Source organism: Elephantulus edwardii, unplaced genomic scaffold (assembly GCF_000299155.1).
Source record: "Elephantulus edwardii isolate Elephantulus edwardi_28Jun2011 unplaced genomic scaffold, EleEdw1.0 scaffold00151, whole genome shotgun sequence".
NCBI lineage: Eukaryota > Metazoa > Chordata > Mammalia > Macroscelidea > Macroscelididae > Elephantulus > Elephantulus edwardii.
The window spans coordinates 5,316,608-5,335,082 of NW_006399901.1; the positions used below are offsets into that span (position 1 = coordinate 5,316,608).

The window sequence follows — 18,475 nt, forward strand, 5'->3', positions numbered from 1 at the left end:
ACACACACACACACACAAATAATAAAATAAAAATTTAAAAAATAAATAGCACCTTTTTTTTTTTAATGTGTTGTGTGCCATGGAATCAGATCCGACTGGCACAGGAAGAGATTGCCCTTCCTTCTCCAGCAGAGGATCTGGTGGATTTGAACCACACACTTTCAGGATTGCAGTGCAGCTTCTTGCCACTAGGACACCAGGGCTCCATAAATAGTCCCTTTATTAAGTCATCCTCAGTCATTAGAATGCTATCACCTGCTGGGCCTTTTGTTAGACAACCTTGATCTGCCAGTCCCCCAGCTTCCTCCTCAGCTCTAAATCCCCTTTGACAAAATCTTACAATCCTCTTTGATGAAGTTTTCACAAAGTTTGTTTCTGTTACTGACAACTGAGAATGACAGTCGCAATGTGGCTCTTCGAGGGCCTGACCCATCAGTGAAGGATGCTGCCCACGGTGGGGTGGGGGATGTCTCTGCATCACTGTCAGTTCTTTCAGGAGTTAACTCTCCTGTTGCTGGATCATGGGGAGTTCTAAGGGCTCCTCAGAGGAACAGGCTGTCAGGTCACAAAGACAGTCTCAAGGTTCATAATTCACTAGTGTTGATGTATTTCCATATTTAAAACAATGATCTGGTCCATCCCAGTGTGGACTGGATGTGAGTGGATGCAGAGAGGAGGTAAACTGGTCCACATGGTGAATGCAACCAGTATTCTTCACTATGGACATCACTCACTGTCTGTTAGTTGATGCCCTTCATTTGATGTGATTCATAACAACCACATACAAAAGAATGAGAATCTGCCATCTTCACAATCCCTGTTATGTTTGAGTTATAACACCACTCCAACCTGTGTAGGGTCTTCCTCTTTTATACCCAGACTTTCTGCTTTTCCAAATAAGCTTTACTCTGTCAGTGTGAGGGTGTGGAGAGGCCAGTAAGGAGCTATGTATTTGCTCTGAGCCCTTTGGGGGTCACACTTGGAAAATGAGTCACTTGAATCTGGCAGAAGGAGAGTGTGAGAGGTACCGGGAGTGTCTGAAGGCAGGCCTACAGGCCATAGCGAGACAGTGATGGCTCCGTGGTGGGATGTTCACCTTCCTTCAGAATCTATCAGTGGAAGTACGTGCATTGCTATGATGCTGAATCAGACGAGGAGGAAAGGCCTGGTGACTGACTTCTCAAAATCAACCCAAGAAAATCCTAGCACCACTGTGGCCCAACCCTACTGATGGTGGGGATAGTGCAGGGCTGGGCAGCATTCCAGATCGTTGTGCATTCATTGCACCTGAGCTCAGGGTCATCCCTTTGGGAAGTAGGAACAACATGGGCCATGGAAATGGCCCAGAACAGAGCTCTCACACAGAGGCCATTCTGGGTTAAAACAGGGGTGAAGAACAATGATGTTGGCAAGGGTTGGCGTTTGATCCACTCCTCCACACCATTCAGCATTGAATATCAGCTAAAAAGCCATTTCCAGTTCAAGAGGGGCATGCCACACACCTGCCACAAGGGTGAAAGGGGAGATGATAGATTGAATGTCTTTGCTAATTGAGTTCATCTTGTAAAGTGTAAGTGTCAGAATCAATATACCCGATTCGTTGAAGTCTTTGCACACAGAATCTGTTCTATTTTCCTGAACTCCTTTCTCCTTTTTCCTGAAAACCTTCTTGCACTTGAGACTCTCCAGCCAGAGTCTGGGAATTATCTAGAGACCCAGGCCTCTCCCTCTTACCTCGATCAGCAATATGCACTTTGCTCTGGCTTTCATGGGCAGGAACTCCGCATACAGGGTCACCCTGGGGAAACAGAGAGAAGGGGCCGTAAGGGCAGGGCTGGCTGAGAAAAGACTACATTTCCGAGATCTCCACACCAGTGTCCCCCCACGTGTGGTTCATGGACCACTTACAATACAGATGGCAGAAGTTCCTGGGATGATGATCAATTATGCAGGGCCCCAGACCCCAGGCAGACTATGAGCCTGGAGCCCTCGAACTTGCATTTTTCACTGACTCCTCCAATGCGCCTCATGTTTGATAAATGCTGTCATGGAGTCCATGCACATTACAGTAAATCTAACAGGAAATGGAGTGATTGAAGAAATGTAAATCTAAAGTTCCCTAGGCCTTTGCTCTCTCACATCCTTAATAACCTCAGTGAATTTAGGCCTTTCATTCTCTAGCTCATCCTTCACTTGGGATCCAGCTCGTGACTCCTTGTCCCCAAGCTTGGCCCATTTTGGCAGGAATGTCACAGAAATGATGGTGAACTCTTTGAGGGTATCTAAGGCCAACCTCCCATTGCTGGCAACAGTGACCTTGATACTCTGCTCATTGGTGACCGACAGACTTCCCCTCTGAGGTTGTAATCACTCCAGTTTTTATTAATGTTCCCTTAACAGGCACTAGTAAATAATGTAAGTGTTTGTCGTGGAAGTATCCAGAGCGTAGGAAGCTCTGGCACTGCAAGCCCAAAGGCTGCACCTCTCCTGTGGCTCCAGTGAAAGGATTAAGGATGGAATGCAACACTCCCTAATCCCACCACATTGAGGAAAGTTGTCCTTGTGTATGGCTTGTTAAATAAAAGGGGAGGAGAGTGAGGTAATGGGGAAACACCTGAGCAACACTGAGAAAGAATCGCCAGGAGTGGAGTGCATCCTTTTGGATCCGAGCCCCTGTACAAAAAAGCTCCTTAAAACCAGGAAAGATCAAGGTGCATAGAGATCTCCAAGGAACACAGTCTACAGATGTTGAAGGAAACAAGAACCTTCCTCCAGAACCAACAGAGAAGGAGCACCTTCCCCTAGACGTGGCATCCTGAACTGGAAGGGAATACATTTATGCTTGTTAAAACCATTCACTGTGGCATCTGGTATAGCAGCACTGCAGAACTTTCCTATGTATCTGAAAGTTGGACAATGAATAAGGATGACAGAAGAAGGAATGATGCCCTTGAATTGTGGTTTTGGAGAAGAACACTGACTACCTTATGGATTGCCAAAGAACAAAGAAGTCTGTCTTGGAGGAAGTGCCCCTCAGAGGCGCGGAGAGTGAAACTCTGCCTTACATGCTTCAATCATGGTGTCAAGAGGGGCCAGTCCTTGAGAAAGACAGCATGCTTGGAAAGGTGGGGGTCAGAGAGAGAAAGAAAGACCCTCCACAAGACGGATTGACACTGTGACTGTCGCAATGGGCTTGAGCAGATCAGAGATAGTGAGGATAGGGCAAGATCCTGGTCTGTTGTTCATAGGATCCCAAAGAGCTGCGGTCAACTTGATGGCATCTAATTAACCACAACTAACACACCAGCCCAACTTCCAGCGCCTTGAACCTGGAGCTCTTTGCCTGAGAATTTCCTCTGGCCACCAAGGCTTGATTGCTGGAGGTGCCAAAGGGACTTCCCACCCACAGCCCTCAACAAAAGCCTGGCTTTTGTCTCTTGGGTCAGACACTTGCCACAGTCTCTCAGAGCAAACTAGCACTAGTTGCTGTTGACTCTTTTTCACAGGCCCTCCTTCCAATAAGACCATCTGGAAATCTTTGTGTATGAATATGCATAGAACTACCACATTATTTTAATAGTTGCACGTTCTTACTGTGGCTCGTCTACCCTTCATTCTCCCTTTATTTAAGAGGGGATCTGGTGGCTTATTGGTAAGGACTTGCGCTAGCAACCCAAAGGGATGTGGTTCAAATCCACCAGCGTCTCCACCAGAAAGATGGACAACCTCCTCCTTTGAAAACCTGGTGGAAGATCAGCTGTAAATTGGTTCCCACTTGATGGTACACAACAACAAAAGAAACGGTTGATTAAAGTAAATAAATTGTTATTAGGCTTCAGAGTTCCGGGGTGGTGTGAACGGTTAACGTGCTCACTCACTAAATGACAATTTGAAAGTTTGCGTCCTCCAGAAGTGCCTCAGAAAAATGCCTGGCAATGTGTTAGAAAAAAAATCAGTCCCTGAGAACTCGAAGGAGCTCAGTTACACTGACAAGGGGGGGCGACCAGAAGTTGGGACCAATTCAATAGCAAACAGTGTTTATCCGTCTCTTGCTTTTGTAACCCACGCCACTTAACCCAAGCACGCCACTGCCAAGTCGTTCTTCATCAGATTTTCAAGGCTATAAATCAAGGGAAGAGATTATCCATCTTCTCCCGTGGAGCAGCTGGTGGATTCGAACCACCGACCTTTGGTTAGCAGCCGGTGCATCACAGTTTGCCACCGAGGCTCAGCATCTTTTCCTGTAACTGCCCTGCTGCTTGCCTCCCCTCTCCCTAACATTCAGCCATCTATTTGCAGTTCATTATGAAAATGAGCTGCTTGACTCTCACCCAAAGCATTGTGATTATTACAATCAGTGCTGAGGACTAGAAGAATGAGCAACGAAATTAGCAATGCCAAGAGGCAGCTGATGCTGGTGTAAATAAATTTCCTCAGCAAAGAATTGCAGTGACAGGGCTTGGCAATTAGAGATCTGGAATCTGGAGCACATGTTTGCAAAGAAATGGCCTGTAATCTCCATTTGGCATTTCTGCTCCATCTTTGGAGGGACTGGCAAGGTCAAGGACAGATCTGTCAGCACGCTCACTCCACACACCAATTGGAAGCGTTTTGTGAAGGAGGTTTCTGGGCACAGCAAGTGAGCAGCTGCTGCTTGGGGTATTGAATCTATAAGAGCAGCTAAAACGTAAGTGGTTGCCAAATAACAGGCTTCCAGTTGAGCGTTTTGCAAAACCAAAGTACACTGCACCCTCTGCTGGAAAGAAAAAAAACTGTCCCCAGTCAACGTGCATCTTGGGAGCTTTTGTGATGTAATTAGAGGTAATGGTCATCTACACACACACACACACACACACACACACACACACACACACACACACACGTGCGCGCACTTATTTACAGCCTGCGTTACGCAGATGAAACAAACTTGCTGGCTGAAAATGAGGAGAGCCTGAAGCATTTGCTGCAGAAGGTCAAGGACTGTAGTCTTCAATATGGATTGAAGCTCAACTTCAAGAAGACAAAGATTCTCACCACTGAATCAATTGGCAGCACCATGATAGGTGGAAAGGAGATTGAGGTTGTTAATAATTACAGCTTTCTGGCTCCACAATCAACAACACTCTTGGCACCAGTACTCAGGAAATAAAAAGATTAATTGTATTGGGAAAAGCCACTGTCAGGGAATTCTCCATAGTGCTAAAGAGCAATAATGTCAGCTTGGAGACTAAGGTGTGCTATAGTCTTTGCATCAGAGAGCTGGACAATGACTAAGGTTGATAGAAGAATCGATGTCTTTGAGTTGTGGTGCTGCAGGAGAATGTTTAATATTCCATGGACTGCCAAAAGAACAAACAGGTTTGTCTTACAGAGGGTCAAACTCAAGTTGCTCCTTAGAGGGAAGGATTTTGAAGCTCTGTTTCACATTCTTCAGGCATGTTGTCAGGAGGGACCAATGCTTGGAAGGATGGGACTGAGCAGGAGGGAAAGACCTTGGATGAGATGGATTGACACAGTAACAGGGATAATGGGTTAGGTGTGTCAGAGACAGTGAGACTGGCTCAGGGCAGGGAAGAGTTCAGAGCTACTGTGTATAGGGTTGCTATGAATCAAAGGTGACTTGACGGCACATAATAACAACAACAACAAACTTTCAGAACACAGATATATTGTATATAATGACAAAACCAGTCATTTTTAACGTCAACATCAAGAAAACAAAGATTCTCACCACTGGGCCAATTGGCAACATCAGTATGGATGGTGAAGAGATTGAGATAGTTAACAGTTTTGGTTTACTTGGTTCCACAGTCAACACTCTTGGTAACAGCAGCCAGGAAATCAGGTGACGAATTGCACTGGGAAAGTCAGTTGTGAGGGACCTCTCAAGAGTACTGAAGAGCAATGACATAAAGCCGGAGACTAAGGTGTGCCTGATCCAGGCTATAGTCTTTGCAATTACATGCTATGTGTTGGAGAGTTGGACAATGAATAGGGATGATAAAAAGAGAATTGATGCCTTTGAGCTGTGGTGCTGGAGAAGAGTGTTGAATATACCATGGACTGCTAGGAGAATAAACAGGTTTGTCCTGGTGAGGGTGAAGCTGGAATGCTCCTTGGAGTCAGGGATTCTGAAGCTTCATCTGACATACTTTGGGCATGTTGCAAGGAGGGACTGGTCCTTTGAGAGGGACGTCATGTTTGGGAAAGTGGAGGGACAGTGCAGGACAGGAAGACACTCAATGAGATGGATCGATTCTGTGAGTGGAATGGTGGGAATGAGTGTGTTTGAGACGGCGAGGTTGGCACAGGATAGAGTGGCACTTAAGGCTCTTGTACACAGGGTCGCTATGAGTCGCAAGTGACTCAATGGCACATAACAACAACAATAACAAAATAATTCAAGAAGCTGGACCATATGAAGAAGAACATTGGCATCAGGATTAGAAGAAGATTCATCAACAACCTGCATTATACAGATGACACAACTTTGCTGGCTGAAAGTAAAGAGGATGTGAATCACTTGCTGCAGAAGATCCAAGACAACAACCTTCAGTATTTATTATATCTCAACATCAAGAAAATAAAAATCTTCACCACTGGACCAATAGGCAACATTATAATTGCTATTGCTGTTATGTGCAACTCATAGCAACCCTATATTCAGCAACCCTAAAGCCTGCCATGTCTTGAGCCAGTCTCAATGACTCTGACACACCGAACCCCGTTGTCCCAGTTACTGTATCAATCCATCTCATCCAGGGTCTTCCTCTGCTGCTATCCCTCCACCCTTCCAAGCATGATGCCCTTCTCCAGTGATCGGTCCCTCCTGGCCACGTGTCCAAAGTATGTGAGACAGAGCTTCAAAATTCTAGCCTCCAAGGAGAAACTTGGTTTCACCCTCTCCAAGACAGACCTATTTGTTATCTTGACAGTCCATGGTATGTTTAATACTCTTCCCCAGCACCACAACTCAAAGGCATCAATAATTCTTTCATCCTTAGTCATTGTCCAGCTCTCTGATGCATAGCACGTAATTGCAAAGATCATGGCCTGGATTAGGCGCACCTTAGTCTCTAGACTGACATTGTTGCTTCTCAGTACTTTGGAGAGGTCCCTGACAGCAGATTTTTCCCAGTGTAATTTGTCTTTTGATTGTCTGAGTGCTGGTGTCAAGAGTGTTGATTTTGTGGAGCTGAGCAAGCTGTAACTGTTAACAACCTCAATCTCTTCTCCATCCAATGGGCCCAGTGGTAAGAATCTTTATCTGCTTGATGTTGAGCTTCAATCCATATTGAAGACTATAGACCTAGATAGAGAAAAGACTGAAGTTGTTAATGATTTAATTTTACTTAGATCCATAATCAGAACCCATGGTAACAGTGGTCAAGAAATCAACAGATATTTTGCATTGAGGAAATCTCTTTAGAACTTGCTAACGAGCAACAGAGTCAGTTGAAAGACAACGATATATCTGATCCAAGCCATAATTTTTCAATTGTTTCCTAAGCATCTGAAATTTGGACAGTGAGTAAGGATGATAGAAGAAAAATCTATACCTTTCAATTGTGGTTGTTGTTGTGTACCATAAAGTCAGAAGCAACCAATAGCTGACCCTCCTGCGGGTTGTCAGAGGCAGTTAATTACAAGGGAGGATATTGCCCATCTTTCTCCTGCAGAGCAACTGGTGGTCTCGAACCACTTTCCTTTGGAATTGTAGCACAGCTTCTTGCCACTAGACCACCAGCGCTCCCTTTGAATTGTGGTACTGGATAAAAATATTGAATGGACTATCAAACGAACAGGCACATCTGTCTTGAAGAAAGTGCAGTGAGGCTGTTCCTTAGAGGCAAGGATAGTGACACTATCTCACACCTGACGCATGCTGTTAGGAGAGGCCAGTCCTCGGAGAAAGGCACCATGTTGAGCAAGTCAGAGAAAGAGGGGAACATCCTGTCCCCCAACAAGATGGATTGACACAGTGAACGGGCTTGAGCATCTCAGAGGTGGTGAGGATGGTGCAGGGGGGTCAAAGTTCATAAAGTCACTATGAGTCAAAGCAGACTTGACAGGACATAACAACAGGAAGCCATCTAATTACACACCAGTCCAAAGGTGCTTCCTCTTTCCTGTCTTAAAGGGAACTGAACTGCTCAGAGGCACAAGCTTAGATTCCTAGAACCATCACCAAATAAGTACGAGGGCCTCAGTGGGCACTGTAATGTGCTGTTGGTGTTGAGCTTACCTTAGAGACCCTGTCGTTGTTGTTGCATGCCATTGAATTGCTTGTGACTCATAGCGACCCTAAGTACATTAGCTCGGAAACCTACCCTATTCTGAACCAATCTCATTGTCTCTGACAGACCCAATCCCACTTCTTCAGGCACTGAGACAATCCATCTCATCCTGGGTCTTCCTCTCCTACTCTGTCCCTTCACTTTCCAAGCATGATGTCCCTCCAAAGACTGGTCCGTCCTGGCCACATGCCCAACGTATGTGAGATGGAGCTTCAAACTCCTTGTTTTCCCCCTGTCCAGGACAGACCTGTTTGTTCTCTTGGCAGTCCGTGGTATATTCAACACTCTTCTCCAGCACCACAGCTCCAAGGCATTGATGATTGTTCTATCGTCCTTAGTGACTGTCCGGCTCCCTGACGCATAGCAAGCAATTGCGAAGACCATGGCTTGGATCAAGCACATCCTAGTCTCCTGTCTGAGATTGTTGTCCCTGACAACAAGAGGAAACACTGCCCGGGCCTGGGCCATCCCCACAACCATTTCTTTGAGTCCATTGTTGTAGCCACTGTGTCAGTGTACCTTGTTCTGGGGCCCCCCTTTTTTTGCCCACCCTCTGCTTTATACCAAGGAAGCTCTCGGGGAGAGGGGGTAGTCTGTGGGGAGTTGTGTTGTCAACCCAAAGGTGGCGGTGCCTTCCTGGCATCGGGCACACCAATGACTCCTTCAGAGAAGGAGGGCTATTTCCTCTCATGCAATTTACAGCCTCAGAAATCTACTCGGGGGTGGGGCAGGCAGCTGTGAGCTGGCAAAGAGATGATGGTAATGAGGATACGTCAAGCGGGCGGCCTTCTCCAGGGACCGGCCCTTCCTGAGAACACATTCAAATACACAAGCCGAAGCCTCACATCTCCACTTATGGATGATTGTGGCTGTGTTTCTCCCCACGACAAATCTAACTTCCTCCCTTCCCAGGGCCTCTAGGAGCTCTGGTGGAACATTGTGTACTGTGCCACTGCTGACACAGACACTCCTCATCTCCAGAGGTTCAAATCCACCAGAGGCTCCTATAGTGGTTTACAGCCTCGGAAACCCAGCGGAGCATCTGTGAGAGTCCGCGTCCACCTGATGGCAGTGAGCTTTCATGGCGCCCCCGGGTGGGATAGACGGTTAACGAGCTCAGTCAGAAGGCTGGGGGCTCAAGGTCATCCACAAATCCTTCGGAAGAAAGGCCTGGTGAGTTACTTCCCAAACCAAAAGCTACTGAAACCTCTGTGGAGCTCAGCTCTACTCTGACACACACGGGGTCATCATGAGTTGAATTCGTCTCCATGGCAACTGGTTTATGAATCAATGTGCTCAGAACACTTTCAGCAACACTTGTTCCACATAGCTGAGAACTTGGGTGCAGACTGACCTGAATTCAACTCACTTTTCTTTTCTTTTTCATTTTGGTCCACTGGTTTGCAAACATAGCCCCAAGTTCTCCTCTCTATCCCTGTACCTGTGCTCTCTTGCAACATTTTGCAGCTTTCCTCATCAACGGTCTGCTTCCACCCCTTGAATCTGAAATGGCTCTGTGACTTGTTTTAACCAAGAGAATGTAGCAGAATTGATGGACCAGGGTCAACGTCATGCAGTTTCTGGTTGCTCTCTGGGAGCACTGCCCATCACCCTGTGAGGAAGCCCCAGCTAGCCTGCTGGAGGCTACGGGGCATGTGGGGCAGAGAGGAGTCAGCTGAGGCCGCGTCTGACCTCCAGCCGCCAGCCGCCAGCCGCGGCATCAGCTGACTCAAGACACCTGAGTGAGCTCTGCAGTGAACACAGGAAGCAATAAAACACTAAACTGTAGGATTGTGAGGGAAAGCAATGGAATTGCAGTGCAGTCTCTTGCCTCTAGGCCACCAGAGCCTTAAGTGATACTAAGAAATGGTTGTATTTTTCAGGAGCTCTGGTGGTACAATCCATGGGGAATTGCACTGCTAACAAAAGACCAACCTTGGTCTTCATGATTACTTGCTATGCATCTGAGAGCTGGACAGTGACTAAGGATGACAGAAGAAGACTTGATGCCTTTGAGTTGTGGTGCTGGAGAAGAGTCTTGAACATACCATGGACCACCAAGAAAGCAAATAGGTCTGTCTTGGAGAGGGTGAAACCAAGTCTCTCCTTGGAGGCTGGGATTGTGAAGATCTGTCTTACATACTTTGGGCACGTGGCCAGGAGGGACCGATCCTTGGAGAAGGGCATCATGCTTGGAAGGGTGGAGGGACAGCTCAGGAGAAGAAGACCCCGGATGAGATGGATTGATACAGTCACTGGGGCAACGGGCATAGGGTGTCAATCAGAGGCAGGCTTCAGAGCTCCTGCGGGTCACAAGCAACTCCACAGCACATAACAGCAACAACAACAACAACCCAAAGAGCTCACCCCTCTGCCAGTTTGAATTCACCAGTGGCTCCAAGAGGGGCAATCTTCCCCATGTGATTTGGAAGATCAACCACGAGTCGGTTCTGCTGCTGTGACAATGAGGAGAGGGTTTTTTATGGAGTCCATTGAGCAGTAAGTAACCCTGCACCGCTGTAGGCATCCCTGGGCAGTGCACACATTAAGCCAGCTGAACGGCTGGAAGTCCAAACACCTCAGAGGTGCCTCAGATGACAGCCTTGAAAACCCTATTTCAGGTCTATTCTGTACATGAATTTTAATCAACTAAACAGCAAGTAACATCACACAGCACTTAACAGCCCTTTGTCCTTATGCAAGTCGCTTATGAGTGATTTGCTTAAGTGGCTCGCTTCAAGATTCGTTTTTCTCATATGTCGTTCTTGTTGGGTGTCATCCGGTCCACTGTGACTCATATTAACTCGATGAACAATAGCTTGAAACCTTGACCTCTCCGCACCCTCCTCACAATCCCTGCCACGTCCAAGGCCATGGTCACAGCCACCTCGTCAGTCCATCTCACTAAGGGTCTTCCTTCCCTGCTCTGATCCTTCACTTTCCCCAGCATGATTTCTTTTTTGGAGGACTGGCATCTCCTGACAATATCCCCAAAGAGCGTGAAATGAAGTGTCACCCTCTTCGCCTCTGAGATGCCCTTCCTCCAAGACAGATTTGTTTGGACTCATGGCAAGCTGTGGGATAGGCAGTACTTTTCACCAACACCACAGTTCAAAGGCATCAATTCTTCTTCCGTCTCTTTTATTTCTTGTCCAATTTTCCCATGCACACAAAGCCACTGAAAATAGCACAGTTCGGGTCAAGAGCACCTTAGTCTTTAAACTGACACCTGTAAAATGGGCCCAATGGTCTAAATGAGGTAAGCAGGGGAAAGCATGCACACCATGCCTGTTGTTATGTACTGTTGACTCAGAACCAACCCATAGCTGGCCCTCCAACGGGTTTTCAGAGGCAGATTGCCCATCCTTCTCCCATGGAGCAGCTGGTGGAGTCGAACTGTATGCTTTGTGATTGCAGGGCAACTTCTTATCAGTAGGGCACCAGAGCTCCCTTGCACAGTACCTAGGACTCAATAAGTAATCAATGACATTATTATTTTTCTTATCATCCTTGCTGTTAAAATTATTGTTGCGGTTATCACAAGAAACATTAGGGAAATGGAAAGATGTGTGAAATCACAGAGGCACTCAATTCTTATTATAATAAGATAATTTATTATAATAATGTATGTTTATATCCCAAGAATTCAAAATCTATTATAAGGACTTAGGGCTGCCAAGTTTTTCAAAATTATCCAGCAAAGTATGGTTCAGTTGGTTGAGTGAGGGCATGCAATTGGGTAAAGTGAGTCTAAATTAATGGAAACTCTTAATTATATTTCATTACATTAAAATATCTTCTACTAAACACTTTCCAAAAATGGACTTAAGGGAGCCATTTTTATAGCCAGAGAAGAACTCTGTGTAATTAGGAGATGATTATGTTATGCAAATGGCTCACGTGCTGAGAATGCACCGGCTCTCTTGGGTTAAATATTTCCTCTGCAGTTTGGTTTATCTTTTCATTTGCCCACTGCACAGATAAAAGAACCATACAGTGCGTTAGTTTAAGAGGGGAGGGGGTATGATGAGGGCCCTCACAGCATCAGGGATTCCTAATTTTTCTGCCCCTACTGGTGCTGTATTATGACAGAGAGAGAAAGGATGGAGACTGTCAATGACTTCATCTTACTTGGATCCACAATCAATACATCTGGTACCAGGAGGCAGGAGATCAGGAGATGTATTGCACTGGGACAGTCTGTAGTCAGGGACCTCTCCAAATTATTGAGGAGCAATGATGTCAGTTTGAGGACTAAGATGGCCTGATTCAGGCCATTTTCAGCCTCTTGTTATGCATCTGAGAACTGGACAATGGATGGCAGAAGAAGAATTGCTGCCTTTGAACTGTGCTGTTAGGAAAGAGTGCTGAAGATCCTATGGACTGCTAAAGTAACAAGCAGATTCGTCTTGGAGAAGGTGTACGCAGAGAGATCTTCAGAGGCAAAGATGACGAAGCTTCAGCTCACATCCTTTGGGCATGTGGTTGGAGAGGGACAACACGCTTGAAAAGGTGTAGGGGCAGCAAAAGAGAGGAAAATCCTCAACCAGGTGGCCTGACAAAGTGACCGCAGCCACGAGCTTGAGTGTGTCGAGGTTGTGAGGATGGCACAGGATAAGACAGGGTTCAGATCTGTTGTTAACAGGGTCACTATGAGTCATACATGCCTTGATGGCACCTAACAACAACATTGCTGCTGCAAAGGAGCTCTGGTGGCCTAGTGGGGAAGGGGTTGCACTGCCAACCCAAAGGCAGATGATTCAAACCCACCAGCTGATAGTTGGCCAGTCTTCTCTCATATGATTTACAGCCTCTGAAAACCGACTGCAGTGTCAGCTGTGAGTCAGTCCCAACTCAACGGTACAGTAACAACAACAACACGGTCTTCAGTCTCCTTTCTTTATGGCAGAGAGTCTGGTGGCACCATGCTTCCATACTCTACTAATCAAAAGGTCAGCAGTTTGAATCTACCAGCTGCTCCGTGAGAGCATGAGGTGGCAGTCTGTTCCCCTAAAGCTTCCGTCCTTGCAAACTCCATAGGGTCGCACTACCCTGTGCTGGGGGTTGAATTGGCTTCATGGGATTCGGTCTTGATTTCCAAATCTTCAGGGAGGCAGATTGCCAGGCCTTTCTCTCAGCATCACTGGAAGGCCTTGAACCACTATCCTTTAGGTTAGTACAGCTTGCAGCACCAGGGGCTGCCATTGCTTCTGAGTGGATTGTGGCCCCGGGCAACCCTCCATGTCCCAAAGGTCCTCAGGCAGATGGCTCATTTTAGTTTGAGGCTGTTATTGTTGTTGTTGGGTTCCATCGAGGATGACTCCTAGCAACTCTATGAATAACAGAGCTGAACCCTGTCCTATGCTGTGCCATCCTCATCGTCTCTGATACACTTGAGCCCGTTGCTGTAGTCACTAGGTCTGTCCGTCTCATTGAGGGTCTTCCTCTCTTACACTGACCTTCCACCTTTCCAAATACAATGCTCTTTTCCAAGGAAGAGCCCCTTCTAGCAACATGCCTAGGGAGTTCTGGTTATCTACCAAAGCAAAGGTACATGATTCAAATCCATGAAGGTGCTCTATGAGAGAAGGATGGCCAGTCTCCTCCCGTGTATTACTGCCTCTAAAACTTGCTGGAGGGTCAGGTACGGGTTGGTTCCAAGTCGATGATATACAACAATAACAACATGCCCAAACTCTGTGAATTTGAGGTTAGTTCTCATTTTGGCCTAAGGACCAATCGTGCAGCCCTTGCAAAGACAGGTCTGGAGGGAGGGAGAGGGGAACCCCTTCCCGGGCCCTGGGCCTTTTCTTTCATGACCTCTCTCCTGGTTTCTCTCCCCACACTGAGATACTGGCATTTCTCCCAGGCTCCACAGAGAAGGAGGTTTCCCTCCTCCGAAGCCCATTCTTTTTGGCTATTTGGTTATTGTTGCTATTGTTGTTGTTGTTATGTGTCATTTGGCTGGAACCGACTCAGAGCTGACCCTCCAGCAGGTTTTCAGAGGCAATGAACCACCTGGGAGGAGAATGCCCAGCTTCCTCCTGTGGAGCAGCTGGGGGATTTGAACCACATCCCTTTGTGTTGGCAGCGCGACTCATTATCACTAAGACACCAGGGCTTTTTGCTGTTGGATGCTACCAACTCAACTCCAACTTATAACAGTCTCCGGTTTGACATTGTTGCTCTTCAGAACTCTGGAGAGATTCCTGACATTAGATTTTCCCTATGCTATTTGTCTTTTACTTTCCTGTATGCTGGTACCAAGGATGTTGATTGTGGGGCCAAGAAAACTAACGCTGTTAACAATCTCAATCTCTTCACCATCTATCATGATGCTGCCAATTGGCCCAGTGGTGAGAATTTTGGTTTTCTTGATGTTGAGCCTCAATCCATATTGAAGGCTGCAGTCCTTGACCTTCTGCAGCAAGTGCTTCAGGTCCTCCTCAGTTTCAGCACTAGCCAAGCTTTATTCTATGTCATATAAGGTTTTTTAATTGAACTTTTAAAGGAAGTTTATAGAAACTTTGGATTTCCATTGTTGTTCCATTTCATTGTTGCAGTCATATAAATTTTATATAATGTCCACGAAACTTGGAGGAAGAAAAGCAGTACAACGGCACTCCTTGGTCTGCCATCCTGGATGAGAATGACTGTGGACAAGCTGACTATGTAGTTCTTTCCTTTTACATCAAATGAGAAGAAAACTTGGGTATTTGCTTAAAGGCTAGTTCTGGAATCATCCCCCTGGTGCCCCTGGACAAGGCATTGATTCGTGCTTTATTGAGTGCATTCTTTCCGGCCACTAGGGGCGCACTAGGAGTGCGCTCTTTCTGGCCACACCATCATCAATGGACATGAATGGAGTGCTGGCAGCTTCTGGAGGAATTCCTGGAGTTTGGCCAGCATCAGAGGAATCTGACCCACAGTTCCTGCCAGAGAGCCGACTTAACAGTCATGGCTCAGCGAAAGCTTGCACGCCAAGCATCAGTGGCTTTTAAGCCCATCCTTGAGCCTGGGCTATATGTCAGCTGCCTTACTGTGCAGAACCCTGGGATTGGGAATGGGAATCAACCATGAACAAGGGATCAAAAGAAACTAAGATTAACTCACTGTCCTTTCATCCTCCAAGTGGCAGAAAGCCAGGAATGTACGCCTGTGCTGGTCCTATCACTTCTCTTCCTGGATCTTTCTTCCTCGAGCCTCTGGCAACTCAGATGCTTGCTAATATGTTTAAGGTGCCCTAGTGGACACTGTTCTGAGCTCTCTAGTGTTGGGGATTCGGCAACTCAGTAAGACGGGTTATTATTCCATTTTGTTGTGGTCGTGGTGGTGGTTTACCATCGAGTAAACTACAGCGCGTAGCGAACCTGTGAACAACAGATCTGAACCCTGCCCTGTCCCACACATCCTCCTCATCGCTGATATACTCGAGACCATTGTTACAGACTCTGTAAATCCATCTTGTTGAGGGTCTTCCTCTCTTACGCTGACCTCTTACTCTGACCCTCTATCTTTCCAAGCATGATGTTCTCTTAATAAATCCCATTTTAGAGTGGAGGAAACAGAAATGTAGAAAGCTTAAGTACCTTGGTCTAGGCCACACAGCTGCTGTGTGACTGAGCCAGATTTTCCAGGGAACGAGGTTTCAGAGCCCATGGTCTAGTCACACTCCCTCCGGATGAGCATCAGCTGCTAGACTCTCTCTCCCCATGGTCCTCAACCGTACCCTCTTCAGCAGGCTCAAGAGCTCAAGAAGTCAAGCCCTAAATCTCTGTGCACATCAAAAACATCTTCCAACAGAGTGAAAAGAAAATCAGGGGAAAAGAAAAAAAAAACAACCCAAAAACCAAGCATTTGGCAATACCTCTCAGACCAGGCTCTCATAACACAAGTTTACAGAATCCTACAGGACCTCCACAAGAAAAAGACTGATAACCTATTTACAAAATGGACAGAAGACATGGAAAGACCTTTAACAGAAGAAGATATTTGGGTGCCCAACAGACGCATGAAGAAATGCTCAAAATTACTGGCAATAAGAGAGATGCAAATCAAAACCACAATGAAATACCATCTCATCCCAGCAGCAGTGGTAAAGTGTAACAGGACAGCAAGTAATAAATGTTGGAGAGGATGTGGAGAGATAGGAAATCTTATACACTGTTGGGGAATTGTAAAATAGTACAACCACTCCAGAAGGCAGTTTAGTGTTTTCTCAAAAAGCTGAGCATAGAAATTCCATATGACCCAGCTATTACACTGCTAGGAATATACCCTGAGAAACTTAAAGGTGAGATAAAAATGGAGACTTGCACATCAATGTTCAAAGCAGCATTATTCACCATAGTAAGAACATGGAAACAGCCCAAATGTCTACCCATAATTGAATGAATTGAGCAATTATGATATATTCACACAATGGAATACTACACAGCACACAGGAAGAGTGATCTAGAAAATTACTACTTAACTTGGGAGGGATTGGAAACCATTATGCTATAAGCGAACTAAGTCAATCCAATAAGGACAAATACTGCATAAGACCATTATTGTAGAAATAGATATTGAGCAAAACATATATGAAGGTCTAAGGAAGGAAGAAGTGTAAACAGAGGGGTGAAGGTGGGCAGGGGGGAAAATCACAGAGTTACACAATTTGGTGTGGGGGAGCAGGGTAAAGGGAATGGGAAAGATCCAGCAGGGATCTGGAAAGACAGGGTAATGGTGGGCATAGTTCAATGGTGCTTAATTATATAAAACAATGAATGGGAATGATTGTATGAAGCACAGTGTGAATGAAGGATAATGTAAAACAGGGTGTATATGAGCTTTGTAAGCAAACCAATATAAAATAAAAATTAACCAACCCATCAGCAATAGAGATTCATGATGAGCCCCTCATGGAACCATTGCCTATCACTTGGGGGTAGGTTGCTGACATTAGATTCTTTTCATTTTAGAAGGAGAAATGATTCATCTGGACCAGAATGGCCCATGATCTGGGTGTTGACTTGTCTTTCTCATCTGCGGAGTCTTCGCCAACTCCACTACTTAACTCTGTCATTGTAGAGCTAATCAGCTATGGACAATACACAGATGAATGACTATTGTATGTCCTAATAAAACCTTATAAACAAACACCATCAGGGGGCCGTATTTGGCCCACAGGCCATAGTTTGCCAATCCCTGCAGAAGGCCCAATGTAAATGCCACTTAGGAAACATTCCACAATATCTGTTCCTACAAAAATATCAGATCCACTGCATCTGGTCCATTCTGTCGCACATCAACCCTGCAGCAAGTTTCCAAGGCCATCCAGTCTCTGTGAGAGGAACTTTTCATACCACTTTTCTCCAGTCGAGTAGCTGATGGATTTGAATCAGTGACCTTTCATTATTGGGTTAGCAGCCCAATATGTATACACCGTGACTTTTAAAAAAGCCCCAAACCAAATTTCCCCTCTAGGGCTGACATCCCACTGTATCCTGTGTTTAGGTTAGGAGGGTGTGAGAGGTCACATTTGTGATGGTTAAAAGCATAGATTGTTGTTGTGTATCATCAAGTCAGGGTCGACCCATAGCTGACCTTCCAGTGGTTTTTCGGAAGGAGTTAATCCCACAGAAGGAGACTGCCCATCTTTCTCCTGCAGAGCAGTGGGTAGATTCAAGTAATAGGTAAACTCCAGGTTTCACCCTGAGTGACTTGGGCAAATAATTTCCCAATGGCAAAAGACACATGGGACAGTAACAATTGCCATCTGGACTTCTGTGATGTGTAAACCTGAAATGTCCATCACCTCTCCTCCCATTCCCATTATTTCATTAGTGCCAATTCCTAGCGCTTGGATGGTGTGTTTATTTTGGGTTTTTTTGAGTTGCTGTTGACACTTAACACATGGATAGTGAAACAGTCTCTGCAAGAGACTGGATGAACAAACGGACAATGGTCAGATCATATAATAGAACCCAGTACCACTATCTACAGTATCCAGCTAACAAGACAAGCGACAGACAGTCTGCAACACCGGGCCAGGAATCCAACCACCCCCCAACAATAGACCTCAAATCGCAAAGACTTGATCAATAACAGATGGCTTAATTTTTTATTTTATTTTATTTTTATTATTTTGTGTGCGTGTACCATCAAATCGGATCTGACTGGTACAGGAGGATATT

The 18,475-nt window shown here is 45.8% G+C and overlaps 1 protein-coding gene across 1 annotated transcript in view; it reads right to left on the reverse strand.

The window, feature by feature from the left end:
* LOC102869229 (synaptic vesicle 2-related protein-like) overlaps positions 1 to 18,475 on the reverse strand; it is a 143,071-nt gene that overhangs the window by 34,646 nt on the left and 89,950 nt on the right. Inside the window, exon 7 of the mRNA XM_006894828.1 lies at positions 1,735 to 1,798. Within this exon, the coding sequence (XP_006894890.1) occupies positions 1,735 to 1,798 (64 nt within the window). The remainder of the gene's footprint in view (positions 1 to 1,734; positions 1,799 to 18,475) is intronic.